General features: G+C 50.2%; 5 protein-coding genes across 6 annotated transcripts; 3 read left to right on the plus strand and 2 right to left on the minus strand.

Moving 5' to 3' along the window:
* The first annotated feature begins 282 nt into the window (after positions 1-282).
* Positions 283-2,976, plus strand: LOC120959540 (RNA polymerase II subunit A C-terminal domain phosphatase SSU72). Of its 2 annotated transcripts, none has more exons than XM_040383003.2 (5): positions 283-392; positions 444-844; positions 1,918-2,047; positions 2,129-2,257; positions 2,508-2,976. In XM_040383003.2, exons 2-5 carry the CDS (start codon positions 612-614, stop codon positions 2,607-2,609), a joined length of 594 nt encoding a protein of 197 aa, XP_040238937.1. In that variant the 5' UTR covers positions 283-392; positions 444-611; the 3' UTR covers positions 2,610-2,976. The 2 variants fall into 2 exon arrangements, with proteins under 2 accessions (XP_040238937.1, XP_040238938.1); XM_040383004.2 differs by having other exon boundaries at positions 306-392; positions 461-844.
* Positions 2,977-5,930, minus strand: LOC120959537 (large subunit GTPase 1 homolog). The gene is made up of 3 exons (XM_040382999.2): positions 5,647-5,930; positions 4,032-5,567; positions 2,977-3,338 (listed from the first exon to the last, which is right to left on the minus strand). The coding sequence occupies exons 1-3, from the start codon at positions 5,737-5,739 to the stop codon at positions 3,099-3,101; spliced, it is 1,869 nt and encodes a 622-aa protein (XP_040238933.2). The 5' UTR covers positions 5,740-5,930; the 3' UTR covers positions 2,977-3,098.
* Positions 5,931-6,181: 251 nt separating this feature from the next.
* Positions 6,182-8,314, plus strand: LOC120959538 (leucine-rich repeat-containing protein 47-like). Its single transcript, XM_040383000.2, has 2 exons — positions 6,182-6,978; positions 7,055-8,314. The coding sequence occupies exons 1-2, from the start codon at positions 6,363-6,365 to the stop codon at positions 8,113-8,115; spliced, it is 1,677 nt and encodes a 558-aa protein (XP_040238934.2). The 5' UTR covers positions 6,182-6,362; the 3' UTR covers positions 8,116-8,314.
* A 325-nt stretch (positions 8,315-8,639) lies between these two features.
* LOC120959541 (DNA-directed RNA polymerases I, II, and III subunit RPABC4) lies at positions 8,640-9,227 on the plus strand. Its single transcript, XM_040383005.2, has 3 exons — positions 8,640-8,831; positions 8,899-8,991; positions 9,072-9,227. The coding sequence occupies exons 1-3, from the start codon at positions 8,771-8,773 to the stop codon at positions 9,092-9,094; spliced, it is 177 nt and encodes a 58-aa protein (XP_040238939.1). The 5' UTR covers positions 8,640-8,770; the 3' UTR covers positions 9,095-9,227.
* Positions 9,195-14,775, minus strand: LOC120959535 (ubiquitin-protein ligase E3C). The gene is made up of 9 exons (XM_040382998.2): positions 13,834-14,775; positions 13,613-13,750; positions 12,895-13,528; positions 12,348-12,815; positions 11,478-12,272; positions 11,265-11,409; positions 10,974-11,195; positions 10,028-10,118; positions 9,195-9,949 (listed from the first exon to the last, which is right to left on the minus strand). Exons 1-9 carry the CDS (start codon positions 14,167-14,169, stop codon positions 9,395-9,397), a joined length of 3,384 nt encoding a protein of 1,127 aa, XP_040238932.2. The 5' UTR covers positions 14,170-14,775; the 3' UTR covers positions 9,195-9,394.
* Between the last annotated feature and the right edge of the window lie 27 nt (positions 14,776-14,802).

Consider the following 14,802-nt stretch of genomic DNA (forward strand, 5'->3'; position numbering starts at 1 on the left):
TAACGGCGGGCAAGTTTCGCTTCGTCAATGTGGCCCAGTTTGGCAAGGTAACATTAATTACAGTTTGAAAATTCTGAAGAATGCATCTTACTTGCCTTACTTGTCGTTCCAGATGCTCAAGATGTCCTATTCATTTTACGTAGTACTGAAGGAGCAATTTTAGGAGCTGCTGTTTCCCACCCTGGAAATGGCCTTTTCGCACTGTCTTCTGTTTGTTGGACGCACGCAGCACCGAGAGCGCCCCTGCACGCAGTGACGTCTTTTGGCTACTTTGACGTTTGCACCTTTGACAGCTGAAGGACAGGGTACAATTTTTGCTGCTATTATTACCCGCAGCGCATTGGATACGAAAACATTGGCCACAAGTCCTACGATTTTAGCGTTTATTTACTGTTCGTAGCAGTTAATTTCCACAATAAATACACACAATAACGTACCGACAGTATTCTTTTCATTGTAGGATAGAGCAGTCGCCGACCAGCAGCTAAAACGCGCCGCAAAACGAAAGGCGGCACCACCGGGGGAAAAACACGGGAGCAAAACGAGAACAGAACGCAGCGGAGCAACAGTAAACAACAAAACCGGCCGGAACAACAACGGTGCCGGAAACGATGAGCCAAGCGTACGTTAGCCCACTCTCCATAGCCGTGATCTGTTCGTCCAACATGAACCGATCGATGGAGGCGCACGGGTTTCTGGCGAAAAAGCGATTCAAGGTACGGTCGTTCGGTACGGGCGACAAGGTGAAGCTTCCCGGCACGGCAGCGGACCGGCCGAACGTGTACGAGTTCGGCACCACGTACGACGACATCTACAACGATTTGGCCGCGAAAGACAAGCAATAGTATCCTTTTTTCTCTCTCATTTTTGTTGCTACACGTAATAATGATGCTTGGATCGACGATCGGTAACGAATGGGATTGGGGAGAGAGGAAACCCTCTTTTTACAACGGTGGATAAATTAATTACAATTTCAGGGATTTATGGAGAGGGGGGGGGGGGGATGTCGCACGGTGTCTCACTTCTACACAGACGTATATCAGAAATTATGTTGAACCCTGTTTTTCTTCACTTAGTCTACGAAAGCACACACGCATAGTTGAAATCACAAATTATCGAATGATTCAACTCATTTTAAAAGAAATACTGTCAAGTTCTTAATTTTTAACTAACACTCGGGACGGCAAGACTATAGATGCGATTGTTAGAAATTGTAAATACGAAAAAGCTTTTGGTTTTGGGAATTTTCATCCAACTAAGATAAACTTTTATCCATTGAAGCCATTTGGAGCTCTACCAATTGTTGTAGAATTTAACTGTTTTGGTCGCAATGCCATTCCCTGGTATAGTCACATTTAAATGTACGATGTAATTACACAACCAGCCGCGAGTTCGAATCTCATATTTTTCGTTTGAAGTGGCAAGACTATTCCTCTTTTAATTAAACCCGCAAGAGACAAAGCAGTCTTAAGCCATTTATAGGAATTGTTCTAAATAATATAGTTTTTAACTATCTGGAACAACCGTCACCGGTTGTGTGCCACAAATAATCCCTTCTGGAACAGTTTAAAAAGGTAAATGCATAAATGCAACCTCCATACATTTCTTCACAATAACCTAGCCAAGAACGTTGATAACCATTCTATGTAGCTAACGTCGCTTTCTTCCATTTGGATAGGAAGTTTCTTTAAATTCTTTTATATAACCGTCTACCGTTGTTGTATTAAAGTTTAAAATCGGTTTCATTCAAGGGGCGATTTTTAGTCTAAAAATTAAATTTGTTGACATGTTGCCATGCTAATGGTGCGCTACTGCACCAATATTGCTATCCTTTTATTACACCAAAAACCACCAACAACACATTTCCAAAACGCAAACAAGATATTTTCCTTAACAACCGCTAATGCGACTGCACAGCTACACACAGAACGGCCTACTACACATGCTCGATCGCAATAGGCGAATAAAATCCTGCCCGGAAAAGTTTCAGCTCTGCACGGAGCGGTTCGATGTGCTGGTCACGTGCGAGGAGCGAGTTTACGATCAGGTTGGGAAAAGCAATAGCTGCTGATAGAATGTAGAACACACATTGGCACAGTAATACGAATGCGCTACATCTATTTTGCAGGTGATAGAATTTATGGAATCGAAAACTCCCAGCTACAACCTGCCGGTGCACGTGATCAACATTGACATACAGGACAACCACGAGGAGGCGACGGTTGGCGCGTTTCTCATCTGTGATCTGATAACGATGGTAAGTGAAGAAGGAGATTTTTATTTGCTTAATTTGTATTATAGGTAGTTTTTTTGTTTTTCGATTAATGCTCCTGTTTGTTAATGCAAGGGTGAATGCAAATAAAAAAAACAGATATATTTCCAAAGGAATCGTTTGTTTGTGTTTATTCGATGCTAAACAATTCACTTTTCATTTTGTATTAATTCCCTTCGCTTCGCTTGTCTTCAATCCCGTTCATTCGATTTCTCTTTTTCCTCTCTTCTTGTAGATGGCTCAAAGCGAAGACCTGGACAACGATATCGACGAGCTGCTGCACGATTTCGAGAACAAATGCCAGCGCAGTGTACTGCACTGTGTACAGTTCTACTAGAGCTTCTACTGCATCCAGAATCCCTTTTTCCCTCTTTTTGAATGGCCTGTCCCAGCCCCAGCTCCCCCGGCAAGCTGAATGGAAATAGCGAAACACACACACACAGCACGACAGGACAAAAAAATGGCAAAATGATGCATGCTAGTGACAATTATTTTATTTTGATAAATTTTTGGACCAATTTCAGTTTTGTTTCGCGCTGGAAAACAAACACGTTAAAGGAATTGTGTGTGTGTGTGTGTGTGTGTACGTGTTTTTGTTTAAACTAATTTGCATTATCATTTGCAAAAATTGTAAAATTGCTACACCAATGCACACACGCAGAGACGACATTAAAGTTGAACAACAGCAAACAGCACACAGGGTATTTGGAAGTGTAGAGCGATTATTTTTTTATTTTTGTTAAATCTATACACATAGAACAACATACTGTGTAATTGAACCCCTTCCCCCCAATTCCACGCACGCCCCAACGATCGATCGAATCGATTAGTGTTGATCGAGGTGCGCGTACTTGCGCCTTAGCTTTTCACGCTTTTCACGCTTCTGGTGCTTCCACGGTTTGCCGGCCACGATCACACCGTCAGTCGTTGACAGTGTCGCCGCACTGCCCGATGGTCCGATCGGTCGAACGTTCGGGAAGTCACTGCGCCCCTTCACTAAACCGTGCGATGCTCGCTCCTTGAAGAACTGTTCGTCAACGTCTGTGCTGGATTTTTTCAGGTTCATCTAAAAAACAAAGCAACAATATTAACGTTTCGCTTTCATCAGCACGTGGCCGTGGTCGGAACTAGTGATGGGAAAAATTAAGTTTTTGTCGGAATCGATTTTGGCTAGCTTTGAAGTTTTTTGGTATCTACTATCTGGAATCAGTTTCCGGAATCGGCTCCGGAATTGGTTGCGGAATTAGTTCCGGAATTGGCTCCGGAATAGGAATTAGCTCCGGAATTGGAATCAGCTTCGGAATTAGTTCCGAAATCGGCTTCGGAATTCGTTTCGTAATCGACTCTGGAATCGGCTCCGGAATCGGAATTGGCTCCGAAATCAAAATCAGCTTCGAAGCGGAGTCGGATTCGGCACCTCCATAAGCATAGGCGTTTGGATCCAATGATGATCCATCCATTCTCATGGAGATTCCCGGACTGATTTCGCTTTTGAAACTTATTTCAATTCAAGAACTGATTCTCATTCCGGAGCCAATTCCATTTCTGGAGTTAATTTCTGATTCCATTACCGGGGCAAAATGCGATTCCAAGGACGATTCCGATTCCGGAATCGATTCTGATTCCGGAGCCAATTCCGATCGCGGAATCGATTCCGAAACCTACTCCAGAATCGCAATCGAATCCGGAAATGATTCAAAACACGAAATCGGAATTGGGTAGCTCCGATTCCGAGCTACCTCCACTAGTCGCAACGCACCTTCATCGCGCGCTGCTGTCTCGGTGGTAGCAGCTTAATGTCTGCCTCTTCCTTCTTCCTTGCCGGAAAGCGGTGAAAATCGTCCTGCACTACCCCGGGCGGAGCGTAGCAGTACAGCAGCTTCCCATTGACGTAGTCCTTCAGCACGTACCGGGAGCCGCGCGACTGGTCCGGCTGCCCATTGGCCGTCATAAAGCCCCGGTTGTACGCGAACGCCAGCAGCAGCTCCTCCGAGTACGGGGGCCGGTTCGGATCCTCACCCTCGAGCGGTTTCGAAATCATTATGCCGTACGTGTCCTCGAGGATGTGGCGTGGAATGAGCGTACAGAGCAGATTGACCGGCGGCACATGGTCCCGCATCTGGTCGATCGGCAAGATGCCGTTCAGTATCATGTCCGCCTTGGTGATGCAGAAGCTTGGCATCACCAGCCCGGGACAGTCGCAGAACATCAGCTCGCTGTCGACGTACAGCGTTTGGAAGTGTTTCGTTTTGCCAGGCGTCGCCGAAACGGACACTTTTTTCTCGAGAAAGACCGCATTGATCGTACTGCTCTTGCCGACGTTCGGGTACCCGACCAGCCCGACTGTCACGACGTCTTTGGTGACACGTTCCGCCCGGTGCAGGCTTTTGAAGAGCGCAATCAGCTCGGCATTCGTGAGCAGCTTGGAGCTGTTCCGAATCGCGCCCGGCTCTGCGTCCTCCTCGCGCGCAAGGTCCTCGATTTTTTCCTCTATCTTTTCCAGCGTCTTTTCCGCCCTGTCAACGGACAGTTTTAAATTTCCCAACCGCTCCTTAACCTCCTCCTGCTCCTTCTCCTCCTCTTCGTCATCTGCTTGCTCCCCGTTTTGGGCCGCTTGCTGCGCTGCTTCCTCCGCTTCCTGCTCCTTCTTGGCTTCTTCCGCCGCTAGCACGGCCGAGTAAAATGCCACCCGAACGCCCTGCCCGTCGAAATACTTTGCCCAGTGAACGCGCTGCTCGGCCGTCAGAAAGTCCGACTTGTTCAGCAGTATCATGTTCATCTTGTTCGGGTCAACCTCCTGCACGTACCGCTCCAGATCCTCCGTCCGGAAGAGCAGCGGATTGCGGGCGTCCACTATCTGCACGACGATGTCGCTTCGCTCGACCACACGCCACAGCTGGCGCCAGAAGTCGAGATTCTTCTCGTACGGTGTCATCAGCATGCCGTCCTGCTCCTGGAGCGCCACCAGCCCGCGGCGCCACTCGAGAAAGGAAGCGTTTTCCGCGAGCAGCAGCTCCTCGGCCGTCGTGTCCTTCGTCCACTTGGGGCGGCGCGGTATCTTTAGCAGGTCCTTCATGTCGACCTGCTTCTTGATGATCTCCACCCGCTCGTTCGTGGTCAGCAGGCCCACCTTCGACTTGGGGTTGACGTACGTGATGTTAAGCTTCTCCGCCTGGAACTCGGTGCCGGCTAGTTCGGCGGTGCGAAGAAACTCCTGGAAGGAGGATTCCTCCGTCACGGATTGCAGGTTCAGCCGGCCCCAATCGTACCCGTCCTGCACTTCGGTGGTGTGGAGCTGGAATGGAGATTCACGTTTGGTGAGGAAAGAGTATATGTGTATGTGTGTGTGTTTGGGTGGAATAGAAGCAACTTACCATGCTTCCATCGGCAACCGTTTTTCGATTCCCTTGGCCGAACCGGTCCTTGATCAGAGATCGGCCCAGCTGATTAGCCTTCTTTTTACCCATGATTTAACGGATCTACTATATTAAATATCACAAAAAATACACTGCAACACCTTCATACAGTGTCTCTGTATGCGGTTTAGCCTTTTACTTAATTTAAAAGCACGTTTTTCGTCTAATTTTTCCAACAACACCTTCTTTCGCCGACCAATGGTGACGAAATTGCTGCACATAAACAAATAGCACATGGGCAGCTACGAAAACAGTCGTTTGACAGTTGGTACAGTGCTGCCAGATAAACAGTAATTTATTTGATTTTTATGAAGACCAAAACAAAAAGGCCAAAAAATAATCAGAACATAAGCTCAATTAATTAACAATACGTAAAAATATAACAATTTTCATTGAATTTTCCACATCATGTATCAAGAAAGGGATTTAAATTTATGATATTTCCAGTATTGTTTCAAAAATCTCTACTCCTTGTTTGGCAGCACTTCCTTCAATCATTTGCATTCTTGCATCAGCCGCCCGGGCGCAAACAAAAGCAAACATACACAAACACGTTTTTTCATGTGCAGCGCAAATAGCAATTAAAAGCGACGCGGAATAGAACGCGTTACTCCTCAGTTTTAGTCTGAAAAGTGTACCAAACCCCTTAAACTTCCTACCCAAAAACCACAACCATGTGGCCCGAGGTGGAAGCCGTGAGGAGTGAAAATCGGCGCGAGCTCAAGCTGACCGGTGCCAGCGTATCGGAACGGATTGTGAAAAACGGCGGCAGTCTGGACGATGCGGTGTACCAGCTGTCCGCCCTGAACCTGCTGGACGTGAATGATACGCCACTGGATCGGATTTCACCACGCATCGACAGTCTGACTCATCTGCAGTCGCTGCTGCTGTATCGGAACAAAATTGCACAACTGCCGGCAACGATCGGCCAGCTGGGCGAGCTGAAGGTGCTCGATCTGTCCGGCAACAGGTTGACGGAGGTGCCGGGCGAGTTTGGCAAGCTGCGCTCCCTGACCACGCTGAACCTTTCCTTCAATCAGCTCAAGAAGTTGGATCTTAGTGCGCTGGACCGGCTGAGCGTTTGCAACCTGTCCGGCAACGAGCTCGCGGAGGTGCCACAGTTCCACATCGGCGAGGTGCACCATCTAACGGAGGTTAACCTGGAGAAGAACAGTATCGTGGCGCTGCCGGAAGAGCTTACGCGGCAGCAGATACTGCGCGTGCTGAACGTGGGCGACAACAAAATCGAACAGGTGCCCAAGTACATTGCCAAGTGCGCGAAACTGAAGGGTAAGCGGCAAAGCATGCTTTGATTGGATTGTGAGCTTAACTATCCTATTTTGTTCTTTCTTTTCGACAACAACAGAATTTAACCTGAAGGGCAACCCGCTCAAGGATAAACGTTTGCTGAAGCTGGTGGACCAGTGCCGCAGCAAGCAGGTGCTCGATTACGTCGAGAAGAACGGGTACCAACCACCGAAGCAAACGCCCAAAGAGAATCCAACCACCGTTAGCAACGGGCAGCAGATGGTTCCACCCCCCAATGGAGCGCCAGAGAAAGAGCAGAAAGAAGCTCAGCTTAAAATAATCGTCCGCAAAGCAACGGCTAGCGCACCGAAGGTAACGTTCACGCAGGAAGCACGTAGCGCCCGTCCGCACATCGTGCTCTGCATCGTGCGCTCGTTCCCGATCGCGAACCTGAAAAAGTTTCTTCAGCTGCAAAACACGCTGCACGACACCGAGTGTAACCGGCGCCAGCTGGCCACCATTGCGACGCACGATCTGGCCAAAGTGAAGGGCGCGCTGCGGTATCACGCTGCACCGCCGGCTGAGATTGAAATCACCGCGCTTGGCAGCGCCGCCCAGGGTAAGGTGACGGCCGAACAGTATTACGCCGACCTATGCCACCAGGCCGAGCTGCTGCGCAAGGAAAAGAAGCGCAACACGTACTCGGGCGTGCACAAGTACATTACGCTGCTGACGGCGAGGGAACGGTTTGCGTATCTGAGCGACGAGGAGAAGGTGATCAGCCTGCCACCGCTAACGAACTGTGATGAGACGAAGGTATCCGCTACCACCACCGATCTGCTGCTCGAGGTGACGAGCAGCGTTGGCCATGGACCGTGCGTGCGCGTCATGAACGTGCTGCTGGAGCGTATGCTGCTGATGGATGTGGAGGTCGTTTCCGGTGGGGTAGCAGCTGCGACCGAGCAGCCCCCAGCAGCCGGTGAGAGGAAGAAAAAATCGAAAGCCATCGCCAAAGAAGCAGCCGAACGGGTGGCAACGGTTCGGTATGATCGAGCCGTGACGCTCACGGTGGAACAGGTGCAGCTGTATGACCATGAGGGTAAGCCGCACTCCGTGTTCCCCGGTAAGGGCGATCTGTGCGGGGATGAAGCGAAACGAATTGTGGTGGAAATGGCTTAAGGCAGAGTTTTGTCAAGGGGATTTTTTTAACTTTTAATTCATACTTACCGATTTGCGATTGGGAATAAGATTCTACCGGATTAGCTTACAAAGTGAAATTACTTTCAGTACATAAAGAACGACACGCAAATCAGGACACGTTTTGAATTTATACACGGCTTTATACAACTAATAAATGTTCTTTGGTTGAACTCATGAAGACCATGGACTGTTTACAATTGTTTTTGTTTATCGTATAATAAATTCAAGAAAAAATCGAATCCTTTCTCTTGTACACGAGTTAGTTTCAATCGCTTTTCGACACTTTAACCTTAAACCATTGAAAAATATTAAAAAAAAAAAAGAAACAGTACACAGTTTCACTTATTTCCAACGCAAAGCAAAATAAAATTCTATAAAATGAGTTAAATCCACAACCGATATTTTAAATAACTCCATATCAAATTGAATTTCGACCGTTGTCGACAAAGTCGACATAAACCATTTCACGCAGCCCTGATTTGACAGTTGCGTTGACAGCAGCGGTTTGTTTTGGGCTTAGCTTGGCCAGGAGGGGAGCATAGCATTTGCACGCGCGATTCACGGCGGAATAGTGTTTTTCACGTGCGTTCGTGAATATCCCTCTGCAATTTCCATCCCTAAATAGCGCACCACAATGTCGGAACCCAGCTCGAAGGATACGGTGCTGAAAACGGCAATGATTTACGTGTGCGGAGGTAAGTGTGGGTTGATGCCGGTCGATTCACTGTGCCTACTAAATTGGGGGATGTTCTTGTTGCGTAGAATGCCACCACGAGAATGAGATGCGCCCGAGGGATCCGATCCGTTGCCGCGAGTGTGGTTACCGTATCATGTACAAGAAGCGCACGAAGCGACGTAAGTAGATGCATTTTAAAATTAGAAGAAGGAAGCCTCGAAGTACACTAACGATCGGCTTGTTTCCCCTTTCCCTGTAGTTATCGTCTTTGATGCCAGATAGACGGAAGGAGAGACTGTTGCAACGCTGTTTTGACCACGTATCTTGTAAGAACCTTTCCATAGATTGTTCGGAAGCAGTAAAAACGCCGAAACAGAAACAATAAATCGGTATTGATATATATCTCTCTCACACATTCTGTATTTGTTTTGTTTTTTTGTTTTTTTTTCGTAATTCCCCCGGAAGTTGTGTCATATGCTCCGCACTCACCGTTTCACTTCCGTCACTATTACACGCTACTTTCACACCGAAACAAACAAAAAAAGCGGCGCCACACCTCATAAGAACACGGTTGCGTCTGCATTAACTCAGCTCAAAGCCGGCCCCGCTCTGTATCGCGTACAGTAGCTTCTCGCGCAGTACGTCCTCCTCCTCGAACGCCGGTAGCTTCAGCAGATTCATGCATGTGCTGGCCGACGGCAGGCGATCCGTGTCGCCCGCATTCTGTATGTAGAACGGTGGATCGAGATCCTTGAACCCGAGCAGCGGCGGGCGCGAGCAGCTCGTGACGAACTTCAGCAGCAACCGGCGCTGGATGTCATCGAACTGCTCGACCACCTTCCAGAACAGCTGGATCGTGTGGTGCTCGAGCGAAAAGTCCCCACCGTAGCGCGTGTGCTGCCGCAGATCGTGCACGTCGACCGGTATTTCCGCGCCCGAGATCAGCACCTGCAGCTCCTTGTTGCTGAACATGTACAGCCACTCGATCGGCAGCACGTTCGCGAGCCCCTGGCGGAAGGCGGCACACTGGGCCCGGATCTGCTGGTTCAGCTTAAAGTCCGCCATCAGCTGGATGTACTCGATGCGGTTCGTCGAGTTGACGATGATGTTCGTACCGTTCGGTTTTAGCTCCTCCACCTGTGTGGATGAGTGAGGAGAATTAGAATGCGCAAAAAGAGGCACGAGTGGGTGTGGGCAACAAGCCCATTTTCCTACCTTTGTTTCACCTAACGCATCACAGACGATAGTAAAATCTAACCCTAAATCAGCCACATCCCCTTCGTACGCTTTTAGAGACATTAAATTTCTGCAAAAAAAGGGAAAAGAATTTTGGAGTTAAAATTGCGCCCCTAAGGTCGTTAGAACCAGTGCTGCAAAATGTCATAAAAAAAAATCTTCGTGAAACAAAATCCATGTCAGCGTCCCGTACTCAATTGTAATGATCAGAGGAGATACTCAAAACGATTGGTGTGACCAATTCATGTTTCATGACATTTTTAAGACCAACGCTTGGCCAGTCACTATCTCATGATTTTTTTTGCTGTGATCAGTTCTGCAAAATGTCACTGTCATAGTCATGACAAATTCCGACTGAAACAAAATAATGTCAGCGTAATGAGCTCTACTGTGATGATCAGAGGTGAGACTCAAACAGTTGGTGCGACCATCACATACTTGGTGACATTTTGTGCGACCAACTCTTTTGCTGCTTGTGACCACAACTCAAGCACATTCGAAGAATGTCGTGATTATCACCAACACAAAATTCCGTGACCAAGTGAGTGACCAAAAGTTGCGTGCTACAAAAAATGTCAACAAGCATGTGATTGGTCCCCCAATTGTTTGAGTCTCATCTCTGATGATCTCAGTTGTGTACGCTGATTTGAGTTTCGTTTCAGTCATGAGTGTTGGTGGCTGAAACAGTGGCATTTGGAAGCACTGTTCACAGGCAGAAAAAGTTATTATCATGCTAGTGCCAACATTAAGCTCAGTTTGTCAGTCAGAGCGCATATCGCGTTGAACTCAAGAATGACGCACTTTGAGTATCAGCAATGAGCATCAAGCTACCACGAAAAAGTTAATTATTTTTGTTGGTGAACATCTCGTGATGCTCATGACCTTTTGCAGCACTGGTTGGAGCCGTTCCATCGCAACGCCATACCTATACAGCACCGGATCCAGCGAGGCCAGCTGATGCACATCCACGTCGGAGTGTTTGCCGGCCAGCTTGGAGAGGAAAAACTCGGCCAACGGTAGCTCCACCAGCAGATTCTCGTACAGTGCCTTGCCGAGGATGCGGCCGATGAAGTAGTAGTGGCGCTGGAAGTCTTCCACAATCTTCCCCACGCACGGATTCGGATAGAGCATGTTGTCTTTCGTTATCCTGTGCAATAGAAAACCAAAAGTAAGCGACGAACTGGAAAATGAAGCTTCCAGCGGCAATGAAACTTACATGAAAAATCCGCGATGTGGATCGAACGCCAGCTTGATCAGCTCGGACAGAAACTCGCGAAACACGCCTCCGCCGTCGATGCCGGCCTCCCGCAGCCCCACCGAGTTGACCATTTCGATGCGGAATTTGGGCCGCAAATCGGGTTCTGAAAGAAGGGCAGAAAAGCGTTATTCCGTGTGACAACAAAACAACTTCCCGTGTTTCCTTTCTTACCATTCGTGGGGCTGAGCTTGTCGAACGCATCCTCGTACAGATGGGACCGCCGCACGGTGAGATGTATCGACGGTCCCTGCAGAAACCCTTGCAGGTCGCCCTGCGTCCGCAGCTTGTCCGCCGCCACCAGCCCCTGAAACACGCCGACCCGCGTATTGAACGGCACCACGAACGGTATCTCGCGCAGGATCGTGATCGAACGGATCTGCTTGGTCGATAGCGGCGGGCCGTCCTCGATGTCTTCCCGCGTAAAGTCCCTGATCGGCTGGAAGGGCCGGGGGCCACGCCGCGAACCGCGCGACAGGTGCAGATCGGTCGGTTTGTCTAGCGGCAGGTTAAGGTTTTGCGCCGTCCAGTGTCCCTCGGGACAGAAGCAGCGGCGCAGATCGCGCGTGTGTATCTGGCGCAGCAGCGAAACGCACACCTTGAGCAGGTGGGGCCATATCTGGCGGTTCTGCTCGTACGGTTGGCTGCGCTGCCTGCCGACGAGTGAGCCCGTGCCGCCGAAGCTGCGCGCCTCCCCGCCGCTCAGGGACGATATCATCGTGCGATAGTTTTCGTGCAGGCTGGAGCGCGTTTCGGGAAAGGCGAGCTCGACCAGCCCGAGCGAGATCTCCTTCAGCGTGGTGCTGAGCGGTATGAGCTCCGGTATGCTGAACGGCATGATGCTGCTCACCGTGCCGGGCAGTACGTTCTCCTGCACGAACTCGCCGTCGTGCAGGGAGGCGATCAGCCGCCCGAACAGTGCGCAGAACGAGGCTAGAATCGGAATGGTACGGTCGGAATCTTCCTTCGCTGTTGGGAAGCGTGGGAAATTGCGTTCAATTGCATAATTCATTCCAAAAAACTGGTGGAAAACTATCTACTTACAGATGTTGATTCCCTTCGAGAGACGCACGATCGGGGAGCTAAACAGCTGGCCGGTGCTGTGCGCGGTCAGCGTGTACCACAGCCCCCGGATGATCAGCGGCTTGGACGCGAGCATGTACAGCAGCTTGTACTCGTACACCGCCATCCGGTTGTACGTCATCAGCTGGTGGCAGATCTGGCAGAGGTGCTGCACCGCCAGCGGATCGTCCAGCACCGTATCGATCAGGCGCACGGTGAACGATACGCGGCGCCGCTCGTTCAGCATACCGATGACGGCGTGCAGCAGGGCGGCCTCGCGCGGACCCAGCGCCGGTCCGTCCTCCCCGTCCGAGTCGGAATCGCTCGAATCGTCCAGCGGCCGGTTGATCGAAGAGCGGATCGTCTTTCGAGGTAGTTTGGTAATGTTGTCCACCATCGAGGCGACCACTTTGAGGTAGGCACGGAAGTGCTCCTTCGAGTTTGATGTTTCTAAACGGGCGCGAGAGAGAGGAAGAGAGACAATTAGATGAACGCAAAATTTGGTACTAAAAAGCTTCTATAAACTTACCATCTACGTGTCGTTCGTCTAGCTTCAAAAGGGAGTACAAAAGTGAGCTAGTTAAGCGTAGCCGCTCGTCCTGCACCCGATTGGTGGTGCGCGCTTTTTTCGGCGTGCCGATCGGCCGCGATCCCACCGGTGCCGTACCGGCATCGTCGTCGTCCGTCGTCAGGTCGACCAGTATCGTGCTCCGGTAGTCCAGCAGACCCTGGTACTCGTCGGCCGTGTGGCGCACCAGCGTCCAGTAGGGGAAATCGGTCCGCTCGCCCAACGCCGGCAGCACAAAGTGCTTCACCTGGTCGGAGAGCTGCGGCGAGAGCACGTTAAACGTGAACGATTGCAGTATCTGGCGGCTGAGCGTGTCGCGCGCTTCCGTATCGATCAGCTGCAGCGGGCGCAACAGCATCTCGAACAATGCGTCGGCGATCGGGTTCGCTAGCGCGGTGGTGTCTTCGTCGATTGCCGGCAGCTTCTCTTCGATCAGCTGCCGAACGACGCGGAAGTAGCGCCGCTCGATCAGATGGCTGTAGATGGAGACGAGGTAGCGCTGGATGTACTGCTGGCCGCTGCTACCGGTCGGTGGGATGTGTTTCGTGATGTACGTATTGGAGGAGTAGATTTCTAGCATGCGCATCGGTATGGTCTGAGGAGAGAGAGAGTGTCCGGAAAGTGTTCAGAATGATTAGCATGAGGAATGAAATAAATCACAGCCCCATTTCCTCCTTACCGGTGAACATTCCGGGACCAGTATCTGGCCCAAGCACAGCCCAAGCAGCCGTTTGATGCGATACGTCCAGATCGGATCGCGCTCCACCAGCCGGAACACTTCGCCCGGGTTTTTAATCATGTACTGGCAGAGAAAGATCTGGAACGAAGAGGAAGCGAGAACTGTTAACACAACCGAACGAACTTTTGCTCCAAAACGCTCCTCCCTCCCCCCGGCCTTACCAGCCGATCTCCGTCCTGACCGCTGCGATGCTGATAGAAAAAGATGATCCGCTTGCTGTAGTACTCCAGATCCTGCCCACCGTCCCGTATCGCCCCGTGCGCCCGCCGGTACTCGTCGAACTTGTCCCGCTCCCGCTGCTTGGTGTGCTGGCGCTGGACAAAGCTCCGCACGGCGGACTGTATCACGATCGCACCGCACTGGTGGCGGCGGGCCTCCTCGCGCTTCTGCCGCTCCTGCTGCGCCTTCCGGATCGTCGTCAGCCGGTCGGTTTTCAGTGAGGCACCGCCGAGATTTTGCTGCGGCCGGCGCCGGAACTCTCCATCGAAGCTGAACATGATGATTGGCTGGGGACGGGGAAGGTTAGTTGGTGATGATATACCACCGGGAAGGTTCCTTGGGAGGGAGCTCCCTTCTCGTCTTCGGTGCGCGCTCCTTCCTCCCCAAAAAGGGACAATTAATTCACTGGAGAACGGGAGCACTCGAAAGGATTGCCTGTCTTCGGTTTGCCAACAATAAAACTGTGTCGCACAAAAAAATACTGGCACCCCACAAACAACAAACAAAGACTGCCAAAGTGCCAGGAGCAAATGACTGCTGGCGATGAGGATGATGATGACGACGATGATGGCCCCAAGAGTAGTAATTGCGTGATCTGAATGGGAGATTGGCTTTTGAGGGGGTGGAGGGTGGACTTTTTTACGCTTGCAAGTGGGGAAAACTGTTTTTCACTGTTCCTGCGCTCTTCCCTGTGCTCGCCGTTTGACAGGAAAGTTTATCAAATAACACAACAGTAGATTTTATCCATTGTTTTACGCGGTGATGTATGAGTGAGGGTACGGGTGTGTGTGTGTGTTGGTGTATACGACCGGGACCACTTTACAGAAACCCCTCTTTCATCTACCTGCGTTCCCCTCCCTTCTTCTTCTATTATTGCACAAGCTGTCACTTGACAGTTGTCAAACGTTGTC

This window comes from Anopheles coluzzii, chromosome 3, assembly GCF_943734685.1.
Source record: "Anopheles coluzzii chromosome 3, AcolN3, whole genome shotgun sequence".
NCBI classification, from domain to species: domain Eukaryota; kingdom Metazoa; phylum Arthropoda; class Insecta; order Diptera; family Culicidae; genus Anopheles; species Anopheles coluzzii.

Bases quoted from the DNA above. Each gene is read 5' to 3' on its own strand.
- LOC120959535 (XM_040382998.2), bottom strand. From the start codon at position 14,169: ATGTTCAGCTTCGATGGAGAGTTCCGGCGCCGGCCGCAGCAAAATCTC. The intron at 13,529-13,612 runs GTAAGGAGGAAA...CTCTCTCCTCAG, and splicing joins TGGTCCCGGAATGTTCACCG to ACCATACCGATGCGCATGCT. The intron at 9,950-10,027 runs GTAGGAAAATGG...TCATCCACACAG, and splicing joins ATGCGTTAGGTGAAACAAAG to GTGGAGGAGCTAAAACCGAA.
- LOC120959541 (XM_040383005.2), top strand. From the start codon at position 8,771: ATGTCGGAACCCAGCTCGAAGGATACGGTGCTGAAAACGGCAATGATT. The intron at 8,832-8,898 runs GTAAGTGTGGGT...CTTGTTGCGTAG, and splicing joins AATGATTTACGTGTGCGGAG to AATGCCACCACGAGAATGAG. The intron at 8,992-9,071 runs GTAAGTAGATGC...CTTTCCCTGTAG, and splicing joins CAAGAAGCGCACGAAGCGAC to TTATCGTCTTTGATGCCAGA.
- LOC120959538 (XM_040383000.2), top strand. From the start codon at position 6,363: ATGTGGCCCGAGGTGGAAGCCGTGAGGAGTGAAAATCGGCGCGAGCTC. The intron at 6,979-7,054 runs GTAAGCGGCAAA...CGACAACAACAG, and splicing joins CAAGTGCGCGAAACTGAAGG to AATTTAACCTGAAGGGCAAC.
- LOC120959540 (XM_040383003.2), top strand. From the start codon at position 612: ATGAGCCAAGCGTACGTTAGCCCACTCTCCATAGCCGTGATCTGTTCG. The intron at 2,048-2,128 runs GTTGGGAAAAGC...TCTATTTTGCAG, and splicing joins AGGAGCGAGTTTACGATCAG to GTGATAGAATTTATGGAATC. The intron at 2,258-2,507 runs GTAAGTGAAGAA...CTCTTCTTGTAG, and splicing joins TCTGTGATCTGATAACGATG to ATGGCTCAAAGCGAAGACCT.
- LOC120959537 (XM_040382999.2), bottom strand. From the start codon at position 5,739: ATGGGTAAAAAGAAGGCTAATCAGCTGGGCCGATCTCTGATCAAGGAC. The intron at 5,568-5,646 runs GTAAGTTGCTTC...TCTCCATTCCAG, and splicing joins CGGTTGCCGATGGAAGCATG to CTCCACACCACCGAAGTGCA. The intron at 3,339-4,031 runs GTGCGTTGCGAC...TTTGTTTTTTAG, and splicing joins GACAGCAGCGCGCGATGAAG to ATGAACCTGAAAAAATCCAG.